This window comes from Paroedura picta, chromosome 9 (genome assembly GCF_049243985.1).
Source record: "Paroedura picta isolate Pp20150507F chromosome 9, Ppicta_v3.0, whole genome shotgun sequence".
NCBI lineage: Eukaryota > Metazoa > Chordata > Lepidosauria > Squamata > Gekkonidae > Paroedura > Paroedura picta.
This window is the reverse complement of record NC_135377.1, coordinates 63,256,988-63,277,170: the sequence shown is the minus strand read 5'-3', so window position 1 is coordinate 63,277,170 and position 20,183 is coordinate 63,256,988. Positions and strand designations below refer to the sequence as shown.

General features: G+C 40.0%; 1 protein-coding gene across 2 annotated transcripts; it reads right to left on the bottom strand.

Moving 5' to 3' along the window:
- Positions 1 to 1,110: 1,110 nt before the first annotated feature.
- On the bottom strand, positions 1,111 to 19,937 carry DEK (DEK proto-oncogene). 2 transcript variants are annotated; one of them, XM_077353048.1, is made up of 11 exons: positions 19,732 to 19,937; positions 17,542 to 17,664; positions 14,887 to 14,988; positions 12,973 to 13,082; positions 10,297 to 10,391; positions 9,061 to 9,181; positions 6,715 to 6,900; positions 6,154 to 6,292; positions 5,127 to 5,275; positions 3,663 to 3,731; positions 1,111 to 2,791 (listed from the first exon to the last, which is right to left on the bottom strand). In XM_077353048.1, exons 2-11 carry the CDS (start codon positions 17,651 to 17,653, stop codon positions 2,780 to 2,782), a joined length of 1,095 nt encoding a protein of 364 aa, XP_077209163.1. In that variant the 5' UTR covers positions 17,654 to 17,664; positions 19,732 to 19,937; the 3' UTR covers positions 1,111 to 2,779. The 2 variants fall into 2 exon arrangements, with proteins under 2 accessions (XP_077209163.1, XP_077209164.1); XM_077353049.1 differs by having other exon boundaries at positions 6,154 to 6,289.
- Between the last annotated feature and the right edge of the window lie 246 nt (positions 19,938 to 20,183).

Genomic DNA, 20,183 nt, shown 5'->3' with positions numbered 1-20,183 from the left:
TAATCTCTCCTGGAGTAAAAGGGAGAAAAAAATTCAACAAACTTTCTCAGTATGAAAATCTATATGGAACAATTTCTGACATACTTTATATTCAAGTATGTAGATAGAAGTACATTAAGCTGCAGCAGGTTCTGGGAAGGAGCCTTGCTTCTAGAAGCCTGAAAAAGCATATTTTAGAGCTAGAGAGTGCATTTTCTGAGTGCATTTCCAATGTTGCTGCTTTTTCAGTTGCTTTAGGGAAAGTGGTCATTATGCTCAGCAAGGGTATGACCCTACTTTGGGAAAGGTAGGGGCAATTAAGTGGCAAGGATGGAAAAATGCTGCCAAGTAAGGAGAAAATGCTGACCTTAGCAGATTTCATGCAGAGTAGCTTCATGTTCATCTCCCTGAAGTCCTGTGTATGAGTAACTTCCTTGCCTCCACTGATCTAGCGGAAGTCAGCCTTCACAGCACTGTTGCAAACGACACCTTGGGGTTCTCATAAGCAGCTATACTTCCCATTAGGCTTGCCCTGGCCTTGTACCTTTGCCTACAGAGAAGCCATGAATATAGAAAATTGGATTTTTTGTGCTCTCTCTCCAGCCAGTAAGGGGACTAAAATGCCCCTATAGCAGGCCAAGAGAGACCACAGTATTCAAGAACTGGAAGGCTGGCTGGCTGAATTTTCCATGACTTCAAATGGCAGGTTGAGAAGCCCTGACCTCACACTAACACTTGTACCCCCCCCCAAAGCATGGAATTAAGTCCCTGACTTTCCTGCTACACTGTAGGAACACCACATCAGTTACATTAGTCTAAGAGCTCAATGGGGAATTCAACATCAGTCTTTGATATTTGAATTTCCAGCAGTGGGGCTAAACAGCTTCTGTAGCAAATGCCTAGTCTCACAACAGCTGAGATCTTTTTAGAGGCCTTTTGGTTCACTCTTGTCCTGAGCATTAAAGGTACCAGACAGAGATGCAGACCCCCAGGTGGGACCTGAGGATCCTCTGGAACAAGAGAGAATCTTAGATAAAATTTTACCTGCTTACCTGTATTTGGAGATTTTGTGCCTTATTTCAAGGAACACGTTGAATATTTTCATCTAGATGAGACAACAGGCAACTTGGGTTGTTTATCAAATTTTACTGTACATGTATTAAAATGGCAAAATATACACTTTCCTTAAAGACATTTATTGAATACAAAATTTAGTTACATTTGTCTTAATATAAAGAATGACATGCACAGCAAGTGGTAAAAACAGTAGAGATCAGTCAGATTACTAACTGGCTTAATATTTCCAGAATGTAGATCTATGCTTTGATCAATTGCACATTATTACAATATTTTAAAATCTGCAGTACCTGTAATCAATACAATCATGGAGCAGTTACATTTAACATTATGACACATACTTGTTTGGCATTTGTGGGACTAATTCATGATCATCTTATCTACATTTTCATAGTATAACAAAAGGTTGTGAACAAGTATTGGTTGGTCTAGACTTCAATGCATATTTATTTATGGAACTGAGGATGTAATTTAGAAAAAAAACTATATAACAAAAACAGTCTTAGTTTACAGGCAACAGTTAACTATATATCCTATTTATAGTACATCCTCATTCTGGACAAGAATACTAAAACATCCAGCTGAGGCTACTAAGACCTTAAGGGACCATACTAAAATTATTCCTATGTAACGGCTTGTTTTTCTAGGAATTTCTTACTATTTGTACTGCATCGAGAACTGTGGATCATATACCCACTCAGCATGATCAATTTCTCAAACTGTAACCACTTCAAGGAAGCTTATTTATCTCGGAAATCAAAGCCATATACTCCTTACCTCCCCCAGCACCCATACCTTAAGGCAGGGGTAGTCAACCTGTGGTCCTCCAGATGTCCATGGACTACAATTCCCATGAGTCCCTTCCAGCAAACGCTGGCAGGGGCTCATGGGAATTGTAGTCCATGGACATCTGGAGGACCACAGGTTGACTACCCCTGCCTTAAGGTTCTGCATACAGGATATTATTGTCAAACCTTTGGAACAAGGTTTGTCATCCCCACTGCTAATTTCAACACTGAAATACAAGTGCAATTAGAATTTCCTTTCAGGGTAAGCAAACTTTTAACTGGCAGCTACAATTGCTTCCTAATTAATCTCATCCTATTCCTGAACACTGATATCGGTCATACATTTTCTAACACACTTTTAAAAATCTTTTTGTCACAAAATCTGAATCAAGCTTATATACAATGGAAAGATCCTAAAGGTACAAAAATAACATCTATTTGCCCTTTGCTTTGAGAGTTCTCAGATGTAAACACATGCAAGATAATTTAGAGTATTTGCAATTAGGAAAACGTGAGTTATTCCTAATTAAGAGAATTGATATGCATCCAAAATGAATGTAATGCCCAATACTGCATACGTATGTGCTGATAGTTTTCAGATTACTTGATTTTGTACAAAAATTCTCTACATTACAATGCACTAAAAATTACAACAGCGATCACAGATCTACATGCGGAAAGAAGTCTCATGATGTACAATACAAAATAAAAAGCAAGGAACATTCATCACCATGCAGAAACCTAAGAATTGCATTAAATACAATTTTTAAAAGTTAAAGCAATTTCAACACTCAGAGCATTAAGTCTGTAGAATCTTCCTTGACAAAAACACTATATTATAGAAAAACGGCAACAAATTACTGTTTTTGCTGGTGTGTACAAAATATTTAAATCCATGGGAACAAATATCCAGTCTTCGCTTTCTTCCCATCAGATCACAAAATGAGCTAGAAGAGAAGATATTTTTACAGATTTAATATTTTGCGAACTATATAAACCCACCCTTATGCAAAACATACTATAATGACAGCCATTGTAATCACTTACTTGGAACTAAAGCACTAAGGAAATTAACATGATTCACATGCAATCTAGCAGCATACCTGCACAGTACGGAGAAAGGCTCTATATCTCTGGCTTGCAAATGAACTGCACACCAGTGCTTTGCACAGAGATGAGTCCTTGAGCTTTTGCAAAATCTTACATGGAAGTTCTTTTGCCTTGCCATCTTCTTACTCAAATCAGACCTTACTTCCAAGTAAACATGGAAGGGTAGTAGATACTGAAGACTGCCATGTGCCGCCACTGATCTTTTCTTTAAGTACAGTATTCTGACTTATTGTGAACGTAACTTATTGTGAAGTCCCAGTTTAGGGACACAAATCCTTTCTGCAAAACTGCTGCTATTAACAGGCATGGAAAGAACTCTCAAGCATTTAAAGAAAAATAAATCAAATTTTATTACAGCAATTTCCAGCCATAACAGAATACTATAAAACAGTAAACTTAGAGTAAAAATAAAAACAGAACAGGAATTACTATTAAAAATGGTTAAACGACTTGAGCAAGCTGATTCTGAAGTTTACCCAGACATTTCTTCATGCATACTTCTGAGCTATTTAATTACCATATCCTATCCTGATATGCGAACATATCCTAGATTAACTATTTTTGTATGGTACTAATCTTTGAGAAGTAATTCTTCTGTCTCCCCAAGGTTCCAAAAGATTTAACAGAACTCAAAACACGTATGAAAAGTCCAAACGTTATCGGAACATACTTCTGTCACACACCATGTTTCCCTCTCCCAGTATTTACCTCTGTCACTGTCTTTTTGATGAAGTCTTTCCTGTCAGACAAGTCATAATTGGGATAGCTTTCGTATACCTAGAGGAACCAATGTAACATGAACATCAGTACAACTTCCGATGATCTAAAAGTTACCTCAACAAAACTACAAAGTGTCTGTGGCATTTGTTTGAATGTTATCCAACTTCGAACACACTAAAATCTAAAAATAAAGTAATAAATCAGTAGTTACCCCTAAGGCATTTCATGCACCTATTCCCTCACTGCATGTGCAGAAGTGAAGAGATGCCTTGTCTGTTTAAATGAAGGATCTCCTTTTATACTGGATACTGAACAAAAATTCCATGAAAATGGAAAAGAGACTGACATCCACAGCAGCTCCCATGATGTGGCTAATAGATATTTTGTGTTCTGTACCTTTCTCACACCACATGCAAAACAAATATTTTATTTGGTTTGCAAATTAGTATGGTCATTACTGAAGATTTCTCACAAAGTCCAGGTAGGACACAAAAGCTCCCTCTATTCCAACTGAGTATAATTTTATTTTCCTCATCTTAATGCCTTGTAGTCCACAAAGATTATATGTGTACAATCCAAAATGCTTGGAGTATATAGTGACAAACAGAAAAACACGACACCATGAACACTGTGGTTTTGTTAGCCACCTTGAGGAGGTAAAGTGGAATATAAATAATTGAAATCTATAAATACTATCAACCACACTCATTCACAACAGATCGTGGGTGGCTGCAATTCTATGTCAGTTTAACTCACTCTACTGAACAAAGTGTGATTTACAAAATATGGATGAGATATTTTGTCTAACATTTACGTTATACTCCTAAGCACCCTCACTAATTAAAAGCAATATCATCTATCGCTAAGAAAACAGGTTTAGGATTGAAATCTAGTTAAGTTTTTTTTAGACAGCAAAAGAAAACCAAGGAGAAAGTAAGAAAGAAGAAAAACAAGGTAGAGAATGCTCATGTTATTGCTACACAGGTATAAATGGGATGTAAAATGCAACAAACGGCTGTTTAATAAACAGGAAGATAAAGAGAATACAATCTGTAAATACTGAAGCGCAACGCTCTGACAGAAAGTAAACATAAACTAAAGCATAATTAGCTCAATACCTTACCATAAAGAACTAGCCAAAATAGAGGCATATACTGGTTCTTCAAGTAGTAATAGCTCTTCTGATGGTTTTCCTAGACCTTATGCCTGAGACTTGGAGAGACGTAGGGCTCAAGAGTTTAAATAAGTTCTTTATCAGTTTTAGCCCTCTTTCAGGTCTCAAATACATTCTGGTTAGGTAACTGATAAAATATTCCTAATAGTGGATTGACATGGTCAAAATAAACTGCATCAATTTATTTTCTTTTTTCTGCATCAAGAGAACCTGTTTATAAGTACATGTATGCACGTACTTTCAGTAACACACCTGTGTACAAAACGAATGTCACTTACCTTTTTACAAATCTGCTTCATGGTGACTTCCTCTAAGTTAGCACTAGCTAACAGCTTCTTGACAGTTTCCTTCAAATCTTCATCTGTGGGTGGCTTTTTCAACTTTTTAATTAAAGGCTCATCATCTGAACTATTCTCAGACTCACTTTCTAAAAACAAAAGGCATTTTGTTTAGAGAGCCTGGTAGTTTCTTTTCTTTTCCCAAAATGAGCATTCTAGCTGGGGTCAAGCTATGTGACTGTGTGTCACTGGAGATTTTTACTTTGGCTGCCTATTGTGCCTGCTTTCTGTAAAAAGAGCTGATTTTCTTATACATCGCTTTTCACTACCTGAAGGAATCTCAAAGCGGCTTACAAACACCTTCCCCTCCCTCTCCCTACAACAGACACTCAGTGAGGTAGGAGGAGCAGAGAGAGCTCTAAGAAAACTGTGACTAGCCCAAGGTCACCCAGCTCCTACATGTGGAAGGGTGGGAATCAAAACTGGTCCCCCAGATTAGGGTCTGCCACTCTTAACCACACCACCATGCTGGCTCGCAGAAGAAGCTTCTTTATACCAGAGTCTCATTTCAAAAATTCCTTTTAAAAAGGATATATCAAGCAATCCCCATAAATAGTCCAATGATTCAATTATTCATCAAAGTAAAATGACCCAATAAGAGGGGGGTGGGAAAAACAAAATGGAAAAAAATTAAAGAAAAAGACAAAGGAATGTGTGGGCAGGCTGCCTATTTGGGCCTCTTTAGCTTCTTATTTCACAGCTGGTAGCCAAATTAAAAGAAACAATCTGTACAAATCCAGACTCTGCCTAAAAATTCACTTGACAGTTTGGCTTCCACTTTATTAAGAAGTATGGGAAGAGGTAAGATTCTTCTCTCTCAGACATTTTTATCCACCTCGTCAGTGAGATCAAAATAGCCCCACCTTGAAAGCACCATCTTGCCTCAACCTCATCAATTTGTAGATTACTGAAAACAATCCTGGTCTACCTTGTAAAGCTCTAATAAATTTTTGAAAGAGGGATTTACCTTTCTTGGAGCTATTTTGACTTTTCTTGGTTGTACTGCTATCTGCTTTCTTGACATTCGAATTCTTTGAGCCCTTTTTGTTTTTTGGAGTTGTCTTCTGCTTAGGTTTTTCTTTTTTTGTTGATTTTTTAGGTCGCTGCTGGAGAGATAAAAAGAACATTACAGTATTTATTACATTTTTTCACATTTTCACATGAACACATTTTCATTTTTTACATTTTTTCACAATTTAATCCCTTTGTAATTGGCATTGCCTGCCTGCAATTTCAACATAGTGGGTGGTACCAAACTCCTGTGATAGCAGACAGTTTTTCCTCCTTCCTAAAAAAAAAATCCCCAATGTTTTAGATCAAGGGACCCTTCAGAATAGTGTGTCACTCAGAGCTTGGAGGAAAGTTGAAGCCATCCCCTACCCTGCTCCATGGAGCTCCCTCCACTTGTGCAGATTTCAGCCAATGACGACTTCTGGCTAGCCGCTCTCACCCAGTGCATCGTGGCCTATTTCCCCACACCTCTGAAAAACTGCAACAGTGGTTGGAACGGAAGAACAAGAGCATTTACCTCCTCTTCACTTTCTTTATCTTCTTCGGATGATTCATCCTTTCCCTTTTTTTCATCTTCCTCACTACTAGATTCATCTGACAGGATCTCAGGGCATTTGGTGAGTTTGGCTTTTCTTGCTGTTCCAGAGCTACTGCGTTCTTTTTTACCACCTTTACTGGGTGTTTTCTTGGATTTTGGTAATGGCTATAAAAATATCACAACATTCAGAAGTACAATTGCATAGAAGCACTAAGATATAAGCGAATCATAAGGTGGGAAATTGACCAGACTGCAGTCACCTTGAAGTGTAATTCTGTGCTAATAAATCATTTAAAAAAAAACAATGGTATCTCAGGATATTGTTTAAGCACTATTCCATTGAATCCATATAAAATTATTATCTGAGGATAATTAATGTTACTATCAAACCAGATGATCTATTGGTGGGCAATTCAGTAAACCATAAATGTGTTATTCATGGAGCTAAATTCAACTTCCCTTTAAATATCATAGGTGTGATCCATAACACCATTTTGAGGGGTGGGGGGTGGAGCTGAGAAATCTGCATTTTACAAGCAGATGTCCATAGAAATGCTGTGCTAGATCCAAACCATGTCCAGAGCTTGGCAGTGTTCCTATAGTACTACTTATGGAAGGTCAGGTAGTGTCCTTAGCATGGAGCCCCTTTTTAATTGCAGCAGGAATTGCCAAATTTGCTTCCTTCTGGAAAGTCACTATTTCATCAATTATTTGTGCTTCAGTAAATCCATACAATTACTGTATGTTATGTCACATTTCAAGACTCTTTGGAAACTTCTACCAGTTTAAAATACTAGAGGGCCGTTAGTTTAAAAATTGAAGTATTCTATAATGAGTATGAAGAGCCTCTTGTGGTGCAGAGTGGTAAGGCAGCAGACATGCAGTCTGAAGCTCTGCCCATGAGGCTGGGAGTTCAATCCCAGCAACCGGTTCAAGGTTGACTCAGCCTTCTATCCTTCTGAGGTCGGTAAAATGAGCACCCAGCTTGCTGGGGAATAAACAGTAATGGGGAAGGCACTGGCAAACCACCCCGTATTGAGTCTGCCAAGAAAACGCTGGAGGGCGTCACCCCAAGGGTCAGACATGATCCAGTGCTTGCACAGGGAAAAAAAAATTGGTGCTTGTGGACATCCCCACCCCCCGCCCCTTGAGCCACTTATTGCTATCCTGTGCGACTGATTTATGGGCTCTATTTCTGCCAGTTAGCTACTAGTTGGTCACACTGATTTTACTTCTATGCTTTCTCTCTTTTCTTTAATCTCTTTTGGATACACACAGAAGAAAAAAAGCATGAAGCATTTTAAATGAAGCTTGGCCATTGCAATAGTGCCTTGTTTTCAGCAGCAAGTGCTGTATTTAATAAGCAATGAGCCATTAATGATTAATCACATTTCTTCTCTGGTCAGTTACGGCTCCCAGGCATCCAGTTTCACAGCACTTGCTGAAAAATTCTAGAAAGCAGACCACAGTATGAAGCAGGGGTAGTTAAACTGCAGCCCACCAGATGTCCATGGACTACAATTCCCATGAGCCCCTGCCAGTAATTGCTGGCAGGGGTTCATGGGAACTGTAGTCCATGGACATCTGGAGGGCCGCAGTTTGACTACCCCTGGTATGAAGGATGGATCCCATTCCCTGTTTGAGTTTTATGGCCATTACTCACTGCATTACAAAAACATCTTTGTCTCAACATGCTTTGAATGCCACAAGTGCCAAATTTCTAAAAAAAAGACCTCTCAGCTATAGCATGATCTTAATAGCTGCCAGGCATAATCCCTCTATAAAATATCCCCAGAGGCAACCTACTGTGCACTTCAGCTTTTATGCTTTTATTATTATTTAAGAAGATAAGGCTAGTCTTAGCTTTCACCATTTGTGCCTCTTACTTGTTTTTTTCCACTCCCCGTGTTTCCCACAAATGAAAACATAAAACATAAAAGAGTTATGAGATGCTGGCTAGTAGCTCAAAGTTTCCTCATGTCTTCTTGATGACAAAAGGAAACATTACACACGATGTTCTACAGGGCAGCCATATTGGTCTGCAGTAGAACAGCTAGATTTGAGTCCAGTAACCTCTTGGGGACCAACATGATTATCAGGATATGAGCTTTTGAGAGTCAAAGATCCTTCTGTCAGGGTTTCTAACAAAGGGCGCTTTGATTCACAAAAGTTTATACCCCCAAAATCTTGTTGTCTCTAAGGTGTTACTGGATTCAAATCTAGATATTGAAAACATGAACATCTTTCCAGTTTTCCCCTCTTCTTTTCTTATGCCAATTCATATTAGAAGTATGATTTTTGTTAAAGAAAGATTTCTCATTTCACCTTGCCAGAAGGCTTTGGATGCATCAAGAAATTCAAGATCCTGGTTACCAGTTCACTGTTAACTCCTGATCTTTCCAAATCAAGAACTTCACATATACTTTTCAGCATAGCATTTCTGTATCTGCAGAGGAAAAAATATATTGAACATAATTTTAGTTCAATACAGAGAAAATAATTAATTTCTTTTTAATCTAATAATAAATCTAAAAAATAAATAATCAAAGGGACTATCAAAATAGATTACAACTATTCAAATAAGAATTACAAAATACCTGAAATCAGACACGCATGCATATTAATACAAGTGGATGCCAAGATTTCAGATTTTTCTGCAAACCTGAAGCATTGTTCAGATTTGGGGAAAGATCTTCTCTCCCTCTTGGATTTTTCCCCTCTCCATCCTTGCTTGTAGCCTCTTCCCTTCACCACCTTTGTTTTCCTTTCACACCTTTTCTGCTCCTCCTCTCTAAAGGTTTATCAGCTTTCTGTCCCATCTTTTATTTCAGCTCTTAGCTCACCTTCTGCCTATCCTCCCCAGCATTGGTTCTTTCCTTGCCTTCTGCCTGCCTTCACTGTCAGCTGCCTGCTTGCCTTCCACTCACCCCTCTCCTCCACTGCTGATTCTCTGCTTTGACTATGGCTGCAAACATTCATTACAATTGCACAAGCAGAACTGTCACCAATTGCCAGGGGGATAGAAGATTTTTGTAACTATCTACTCTGAGAAGAAGAGCTGGCTTTTTTATCCTGCTTTTTACTACCTAATGGACTCTCAAAGTCACAACTGCCTACCCTTTTTCTCCCCACAACAGACATCCTGTGATGTAGATGAGGGTAAGAGAGCTCTGAGAGAACTGTAACTGGCTACATGTGGCAGAGTGGGGAAGAAAACCAGTTCTTCAGATTACAGGCTACTGCTCTTGACTGCTCTTGACCACACTGGTTCTTGAAGAGCCAATGACGGCTGTAATGCAGGCTATAAATATAATAACAAAACCTAAAACACTTGTATGAATTGCAGAAATACCCATTATCTTACTGTTGAGTGTACGTTGGCTAAAACCCCAAAAATCCAAAGTCTGAAAGGGAAGGAGAAAAGATACTTTGCAAAAATTTAACTTCCACCTCACAGAACTCTATTAGGGCTGTAAAATATTAAAATGCCAGAATATTAAGATCCCTTTGGATATGTATACATTAACACAGTTTAATCATAAGAGGTATTAATAAAGTTACTTTTTTAACATCTCTTCCTTTTTCTTGTATTGATCACTTCCTTTTTCAAATGGGTACCCACTGAACTGTCCCACATTCTTCTTTAATGAAGCAACCTATGGGCAGAATACACACACACACAATTAAAATAGTGTATCACAAGTAATTTCTTTAAAGCTCAAACACAGGGTTGCTAGGGCAAAACCTCTGGCCCACTAGCCGTTTTTATGTGAATATTAATAAAATAATGCTTAAAAAAGAACAAAAGGATTGAACATCATCACTACATGGAACCACTGCAGCATTTCCTGATACAGAAACCTCTCCATGGGCTCAAAGAACCTCCCTTAATTTGGAATGAGATGGAGAAATTATACAAGATGCAAATCATTGTGGGCAACAAAAGGTATATTAAACTGGTTGTCTAATGATTATATCAAATCATTAAAAACTGAATAGAAATAGTCCTGCTTTCCACATTTCTGTAAATGCAGCTTCAATAGCCCAGGGATGCCTATTGATCTGTTCTAGACAATGTCCTCTTCATGAAAGAAGACTTTTGCTGACACAAGTGCTGCTTCTGAAGCAGAAGATCTCCTTGCATTGATGAAAAACCCCTTATGCTGAGAGAAGATACCAGAAACATCAATGTGACTAACACATTAATACAAGCACCTACAAAACAGAACACAGAGCCCAGCAAGAAAGCATCTACTTTCATGGAAAAAAAACCCAGGTTCAATTAATGGCAACTTCAGCTTAAAGAATCTGAAAGCAGAGGATATAAAAGGGATCTGCCAGAGACTGGGAGAGCTACTACCAATCTTGAGAGATGGAGGAAACAATCCTCAATAGGTCTATCCAGAAGTAAGCCCCATTATATTCCATGGTGCTTGTTCCTGGGAAAGTGTTCTCTGGTTTGCACACTAAGTCAGGTACACTATGAGGCAATGCCATGCATTCATTCTCCTTGTATGTTCCCTTTATTTCAGAAAATACATAAAACAAACCAATATAAACAAAAGAAGTCTGTATTTTTTAAAATGGAAAATATAGCTGCTTCTATATCACTTTTATAACAAACACAAGGAACTGGGCAGCTAGTTTCAGAAGCAGAAAGGTGTCAGACTTTCTCCTCAGATATTACTTTTCAATGCTTTATAAGAAACTGACTTTTGAAGTGGAGTAGATTCAAACAGTTTGAGAGTGCATGTAGTAGATTCAAGTGGAGTAGATTCAAACAGTTTGAGAGTGCATGTAGTAAAGTCAAAGGTTACACAAAGCACAGGCTTCTATACCGTCCTCCGATGAGGCTTAGGGTGGTTTACATAAAATGTTAAGGTATACATTGAATCATGATAACAATAATAACAATAATCATAACAGTGGGTTCCAAGTTGACAACAATTTATAATACAATTATAACTTTTAACTTCCAACATAAACCCACAGCTAGGTCGGTTTGGATTCAGATCACTGTGGGGATGTCTGGGGACCAGCCATGTTGTTTCGTTGGTCTGGGGGCTCAGTGAATGTTGTTTGGTCAGTCAACGAAATGCCTGGTGGAGGAACTCCATTTTACAGGCCCTACATAATTGTGGGAGTTCAGGAAAGGACCTGATCTCTTCAGGGAGCTCATTCCACCAAGTGGGGGCAAGGACAGAGAAAGTTCTGGCTCTGGTTGAGGGCTGACACACTTCTTTGGGGCCAGAGACCCTCAGCCAGTTGATGATGGCAGAGTGTAGGGCTTTTGGGGGGGCATAGGCAGGGGGGTGATCTCTCAAGTATACTGGGTCCAGACCATGTATGGCCTTGAAGGTGATTCAACTGGGAGCCAATAGAGTTGTTGGAGGGCTAGCCGGATGTGTGCCCTCCGCAGTGCACTTGTGAAGATCCTGGTTGTGGCATTATGGACCAGTTGCAGTTCCTGGATCAAGGTTAAGGGCAGGCCTGCATAGAGTGAATTTCAGAAGTCTAGTCTAGCAGTGACTGTCACATGGATCACTGTGGCTAGATGTTCTTGGGCCAAGTAGGGCGCTAGTAGCTTGGCTTGGCATAGGTAGTAGAAAGCCTGCCACACTACTTTCATGACTTGTGTCCCCATGGAAAGGGAGGCATCAAGGATCACACCCAGGTTTCTGGTGGAGTAAGCTAATGATATTTGCACTCCATCCAGGTTGGGTAGGTGCGCTTCCTCACTTGGTTCCTTCCTGCCCAGCCACAGGACCTGGTTGAGCTTCAGATTACTCTGGTTGAGCCACCTCGTCACTGCTCCCAGGCATCTGGCTAAGGATTCAGGGGAAGAATCAGGGCAGCTGTCCTTAAGAAGAGCTGGGCGTCATCTGCGTATTGGTGGCATCCCAGCCCAAAATTCCACACCAGATGAGCAATAGGGTGCATGAAGATGTTAAATAGGATTGGAGAGAGGACCGCACCCTGTTGGGCTCCACATGTGAGCTGGTGGAGGCTAGATTCTCACTCTCCTATAGTTACCCTCTGGTTGTTTGTTCCATTAAATTCAAGAAACACATTTCCAATTTAGAAATCACCAGGGTTTAACTAAGGAATATCTAGCCACCTCCAACATCTATACAAAGATATGGAATACCCTAAACAAAATACCTTTAAAAGGCAGCTACAATATACTTCATACTAGTCTCAAATTAAAATGAAAGACAATATTTTAAGAATACTTACTGTGCCTGGTCTATTATAAAGAAGTTTGTGCAGATTACGAAGTTCATCTGTTTTCTTCTTACTTAAGAAGTACTGTATCCTTTCAATTTCACAGAGTTTTTGTCCCTTTCCTGAAAAACAAGATGCATAACAATGGAACTCTAGACACAAAACTAGAAGACTGTTGTACGACTATCTGTTTAAAGTGAATAAAGGGGAATTGTTTATTATGGCCAACAGTTTATGCAACATTAAAAAAACAGAATTATTTTTACTCTTTCTGAGGACTACAAAGTTACCGGGGTGGGGATTTAATTTCTAGTTATACTATAAGAACTGATATGTAAAATGCTCTGCTAAGAGAAAGTCAAGGGCTCAAGAACAAGCTTCACCCAGGAATTTAAGCAGTGTGAAGTGATGGCAATTATGCACAGCTGTATTTGCCAGGCATATATATACCTAAGAGGAAGAGAGATGAGAGGGATTTCCTGGAAAGTAAAACAGTAGCAATTAATGCAGCAACACTTAACAAGTACACAGCTGAGTTACAAATGTTGCCACGTAGGGCGCTGCTTGCATCACTATACTGTCATGTTACATTTTTGTGCTTTTTTGTATTGTTATTTTAATTGGGTTTTATTGGGGTTTTTATTGTATATGGGGGCTGACATTGTAACCTACCGCAAGCCGGCTTGCTGGGAGTAGAAGGAAATAAATCGAAATAACAACAACAATAATAATATAGCTTAAACCTATACATATCACCAGGCAGACAAGCATCAGTTCTGAAATGTGTGATTCTCACCATTCAGCACAGAACAAATGGATTTGAGGGGTTTAATGAAATACTGGGTGAAGGGTAAAAACCCTGAGGAGTTTAACAGCCAATGGACAAAGGAAGCAGTTGGAGTTTGCACAGAAAAAGGATAGGAGGTATCCCAACTAGGCAGGGAGTCCAGGAGGGACTGCAGTATATGATTTTAGGAAGGCAAGATTTAGATGCTACTCCTCAATAAAAACAGTGACTTGTTAAAGCTGTCTAGCTTGTCCCTTTAAGTATGAAATGCTTAAGAACATTTTAATTATTAAGCATAATACAACACCTATCCTTGGTAACTTTGACAATTATCTGACTAGAAAGGAAAGCACAACAAGTCTCACAAACTAAATTAACTTATGTGATTTGTTATATATGACACCTGTATATATATGACACCCATAAAACACACTGAATAAGATCCAGAGAAAAGGGATCTGGATTTGTTAACTGGTCTGCTCTCTGGTATAGGCTTAAGGAATGCTCATGTGTAAAAGAAAACACACTTGAGAAATCTGCTTTGTTTCACACACCTGAAGTTGACAGGGAATATGGTATAAAGTAGCCTTTTTCAATGTTTTTACTGATGAGAAACTCCTGAAACATTTTTCAGACTTCAAGAAACCCCAGGAGCGATGTGATCATGCAGAATATGGTTGGGAAGCATAGCTATGTACATGCTCACCAAGGCCCCTCTCCTTCCCACCTCCCTCCAGGCCTATTATTGGCCATTTTGGAAGGGAGGGTCAACATGACTTTATATAGCCATATCACCCAACAAATATTTAATAAATCTAAGAAACATATAAAACATTAACTAATGCCCACCCATCTAGAAAGCCCTTCCAGGGCATCAAGAAACCCCAGAGTTTCACAAAACCCCAGTTTCAGAAAACCCTGTTTGAGAAACTCTGGTATACCTCTCCAACCTAAGGGACTTGTTATTGGTAACATGGTAGAAAATAAGAAAAAGTCCTGAATCAGGTAGGTTGTGATAGTTTATTGCTAGCACACTTCATTTCTAAGAGAAAACCCATTTTAATTTAGCATGTTTAGAAGCTCTAAAACAAAAGGACGATCATTTATGCTTATTACAGAAATATGCTTTAAAAACTTGCCTGGTGTAATTGTAAAAGGCTCCTTTTGTAATGAGGATACTTGCATGGTCAGTCTTTCTACTTTCTTCTTCTCTCTTTTTCCTTCAACAATAAGGCTCTTTTCTGAAAGAGACAGTTAAGTGTTGTTTCCTCTGTGCATAAATATACTTGAGCTTTCTTCCCACCCACAAATTAGAAAATGGCGAAAGATTTGCACTTTACATATTTTACCCTGCAAGGAATTTAGGATTTCTCATCTCATTTTATTTTCACCATAACTCTGTCAAATGGACCAGTGATAATCTCACGGTCTAATTGATTATGCTTTAGGATCATGTGGAGACCTCAATTCAGATCTCCATTGCCTCAAATCTGATACCTTACCCACCACAATACATTGGCACTCTGGTGAGACATAACAAAACCAGCTTTCACAGGTAACACAATGTTTTTAACGTCTTTTTTTCATCACTAGGATGAATAATATGCATGCTATCTGCAGGAGCAAGTCACTGAAACAGTCCCAAGGTTACAAATCAGCATAATCATGCATGGATGCACCCTCAAAATACCTTACTAGTCACAGGCCTGCTTATTATTTCACATTTTCTATATTTGGCTTTACTATTAATCAACTTTAAGGGTGATGATGAAGAAATTGTTAAAGATTTTCTACTCCTTGACTAAGTTATCATCCAAAAGGGAGACTGCAATAAAGAAATGAGAACTAGATTGAGACGGAAGAGCAGCCATGAAGGAACTAGAAAAAATCCTTAAATGTGTTGCTGGTGACCAAGATTAAGATAATTAATGCTATGGTATTCCCTATTAATATATACTGGTGTGGAAGTTGGCCTATTAATAAAGCTGACAGGGAAGAATATTCATTACTTTGAAATGTGATTTTGGAGGAATTGTTTTGATTGCCTACCAAAAAAACCAGTGGATTCTAAATCACATCAGGTCAGAACTGTCCTAAGAAACTAAAATGATTAGTCTAAGGCTATTATACTTTGGTAAGTTTATGAGAAGACAAGCCTCACAGAAAAAGACAATACTAGAAAAGGGATTAGAGAAGACTGCCCTATATCACCAGGCATTGGGGAGCACCTCCCTGCCACTCAGCTGTTTTTGCAAAGAACAGAAAATAAGGGCTTAAACTGGGAATCAGAGTCCTTTAAATCCCTACTTTCTTCTCCATCCATGAACTTCTGTTCACAAACCACAAGCATGGCAAAATTCGTGATTCAGTTCATGCCCATCTCTAGTAGCAGCATTACTCATACCTTTTCTCCACTGGGAGCATTCTCATCACTTATAACAGCTTTTACTAAGACCAGCCAAATGACACATGGCACACAATTATGTGTTATTAAAGATAAAGGTATCCCCTGTGCAAGCACCGAGTCATGTTTGACCCTTGGGGCGACGCCCTCTAGCGTTTTCATGGCAGACTCAATACGGGGTAGTTTGCCAGTGCCTTCCCCAGTCATTACCGTTTACCCCCCAGCAAGCTGGGTACTCATTTTACCGACCTTGGAAGGATGGAAGGCTGAGTCAACCTTGAGCCGGCTGCTGGGATCGAACTCCCAGCCTCATGGGCAGAGCTTCAGACTGCATGTCTGCTGCCTTACCACTCTGCGCCACAAGAGGCTCTTATGTGTTATTAGGTTGGCCCTAATAGATAGAATTATGTAGAGAGTAGAATTGTTTGAGACCCACAAAGTTGCTATTTACAAGAAATAATTTAAAGTACTATCACTAAAAACCAATTATAATTATTGTATTTAACACATTTAATCTGCACATCCTTCTTTTGTAATCAGTCACCTTTGAGTACAAAAATATGACAGACATCTTTATGAATATGCAGTGTGTGAAAGCCTAAATAAATAAACAGCCACTGGATTCCCATGCTAAGAACATTTTGTGGCATATATTATTATTATTTATTAAATGTCTATACTGCCTTCCCAATACAGCTCAGGATGGTGTACAAGATCTGTTAAAACTAACGACCAACACAATATAGCAATGCATAAGGATAAGTGATGGTTATCTTTTAACAGATTGTCTACAATCAACAGGATGAAGTAAAAAAAAATAACAAGAAAGGGCAGATGGAGACCAAGCCTTTGCCACTCAATCAAGCTCAGTAACTGTTGGCGAAGCAGTGGTTATCCATCCTTTGTTTTTTCCCCATTACACACATGGCTGTCTCTCTTAGGGCAATGAAGTTTGAGAAAGTGATGGCAATTGACCGTGTGGTCATCCTCTTGCAATGGGAACTACAGCTCTTGAAACTACTAGCTGAGGTAGTAATCCATCCACACAGGAGCAGAATGCCCTGGAATTAGCCCTGGGATCCAGATTTTCACTGCAGCAAACTAGAGCTTGATTGAAGGGGCTTCACTTCAGTGTCTGAATGCAGCCACAGAATGAACATATCTCCTTATAATATAGATAGAAATTTTAAATTATATTTTTATATCTGTGTATGCGAAAACATTTTATCTAAACATATCATTAGAGGCTGCTTGATCCCGCATCTTGTAAATGTGTAAGTTATTCAAAGAAGCAGAAAGAAGTTAGCTTGGACTTGTCATCCAAAGATATGTACATCGAAAATCTTTTCCTTAACATCACACTGATGCCTGCCCTTCGTGGATAACACACCTTTCTCCTCTTCCTCCTCCTCTTCCTCCTCATCACTATTTTCAGTTTTAGGTTCTTTCTCTTCTATTTGCTTGCCAGATTGGACTTCATCTTTTTCGGAAACAGAAGTCATGGCTGGTTCTTCTGAATGGAAACAGAAGCAGATAACGTGTCAACACTACTTTGAAAGTGCAACTTTGAATTTTGTTTACAACACAGGAAAGAGCTACAGCAGATTTAACGAGTGCCCAGTTAATTTATGAACAGTTGCTACAACTTAATCAGTTCCTTAATAGCTATGAATATTCACTACACATTTAGCACCATACACTATACTGTAATTCATGTGGTAAAGAAGAACAAATGAAGAATAATCTGCAATGAATCTTGTTATATGCAAGCAAGCTACACACACAATTATTGTGACATGGGCTCTTTGTGAAGCTACAGCTTTGTTTTTAAAAGTTAATCAGACATGATTTAGACCAGATACAGGTAACATTGTCAAAAAGCAAAAGGCTAGGGTCTGGTTTCTTTTAACAATTTGGTTTCTTTTAGCAATGTACTCAAACATGCACAAACACAAACCCTGGAATCGATTAGACAGATTTTCTTACTATTTGGTCTTATATTTGTTCTGATGTAAAACTCCCCCCCCCCACACCACCTAATTCAACAGACCACTGAATCCAATGAACAAAGCAGATTGTAGCCTACAAAAGCTTATACCACAGCACAAACAAGAATTTTGTTTTGGCTACAAACTAATCAGACTCAGGCCTCTTTAGAACAATGTAGCATAGGCTGCAGTGCAGTTACAGGGATCTCTTCTTTAGGATACTTTTACAATAAGGCTGTTTCCTAAATATCCAAAAGCTACACAAAGCTACTCTGCATTTTGGGCTGAAAATGAACTATGCTCCCGACTTTCCCCTTGTCCATAACAATTACAGCTCTGCAACCGCACTTAGAAAGTAGATCTTCCTGTTCTGCACAGGAAAATCCATCTGCAAAAGCACACTGAAAATACATTATCCAATGTGTACAGATCTGTCAACAGCAAAGAGTTTGTGGGAGCTCCCCTCTGTCAGTTGAACTCAGAGGCAGCTGCCTAAGGCCACTGCAGCAATCCTTTCCTGCTATCAAATAGGTTGAATTATTATTAGGAGGAGGCAGTTTAAATGATTTTAAAAAATTAAAACAATATAATTTTTAAGTGGGCTGTTACCCACCCTGAGCAGACCACATTCCATACATGTTGGATGTGCTTTTGCCGCTGGATATTCCTGTGCAAAGCATTGCATTAAACAAACAATATATTGGAAATCAAAACACAGAAATACTGTGCACAGATTAACCCTTTTCAGGCCAAAATGCCTGCAAACTGGAGGGCAGAGGAGAAAGTATTCCAGTTAAGTGGCTGCATTCCAAACTGAGCAGAGGTTTTCAGAGAGGTGCTGGGTAGTTGTTGCTCACGGGTTCAGAAGTGGACAGAACAAACCATGGGCCAACTAGAGGCTTCACATTTGTCGTGCCTCTCCCCGGAATGCAAAGCTTCACAAAACTTGCTGGACACATGGGGAGGGGAGGGGCATCCCGGGAAGAGAAACTGCAATTCTGAACATGAAAATCTACTTCTAAAGTGCATCATCCAACACGAGCAGAATGGGCCCAGAGTGTTCATTCTAGTACACATTGAATAATGTACTTTTGATGTCCTTTTGTGGATGGATTTTCCTGACCAACACATTAAAATCTACTTCTAAAGTGCCCTGAAAGTGTATTACCCAATGAGTACGGAATGGGTTCAGGGCAGGGTGGGAGAGAAACCAAAATTTACTATTATTATTGTTTAGGAAACACACGCCTTCTTTTGCTTCCCGCAGCGTCAAAGACGCAGGGAAGCAGCCAGCCGCGGCAACAGGAGGAAGGGGAGGGAAGAACCGGAAGAAGGCAGCAAGAGAATTTCGGCGGGAAAGCGGGGCTTGCTGGTCGGGAGACACCAGGCCTCGCGCTCCCCCCTTCCCCCCCCCGGGCGGACCCACTTTCGGGCACGGGGCAGCGGGGGAAGAGCGGCCCTCTCCAAGCTCCTCCCTGCGCGAGGCCTCCGCGACGTTCGGTTTGACACAAGCGCCGCCCCCACTCCCCGCGCGCCGCTCCGTCCGTTGGGCTCCGCTCCGGTGGTTGCCGAGGGAGTAACGGACCACCCACCTGCTGGCCAGGGAGGCCCCTGAGCGTGAGGGCGGCAGCGGCAGCAAACAAAAGCCCCCAACGACCACCACGGGCCCCGTGACTGACGGGAGCAGGCAAGAGGGTGGGACCAGGCGCGAGCTCAGCGCTCCTCTTCCCCCCGAGGAAAAGCAACAACGTTTCAAAATGGCGGGTTGTCAAAGGGGAAGAAGGAAGCGGGAAAGCGCCAGCCAATCAGCTCGCGGGACGTGTGGGCAGTCGGGCGGGGCGAGGGAGAGAAGGGCAGGAAGGAGGGAGGAGGCGAGGAGGGCTCAAGGAGCATGCGCGGGGTGGAGCCCTCGATCTGCTCGTTGCTTTGGTTGGGTTGGGCGCCTGCTTGTGTTTACATCAGTGGCGGCTGCATGGGGATGCTCTTTTAACTGAGCCCCCGGAACAGAGCAATAAATCCTCTCTTTTTAAAATAAGAATAATAA

Bases quoted from the DNA above. Each gene is read 5' to 3' on its own strand.
- DEK (XM_077353048.1), bottom strand. From the start codon at position 17,653: ATGACTTCTGTTTCCGAAAAAGATGAAGTCCAATCTGGCAAGCAAATA. The intron at 14,989-17,541 runs GTGTGTTATCCA...TGTCTCTTTCAG, and splicing joins GGAGGAGGAAGAGGAGAAAG to AAAAGAGCCTTATTGTTGAA. The intron at 6,293-6,714 runs GTAAATGCTCTT...TTATCTCTCCAG, and splicing joins ATAAAGAAAGTGAAGAGGAG to CAGCGACCTAAAAAATCAAC.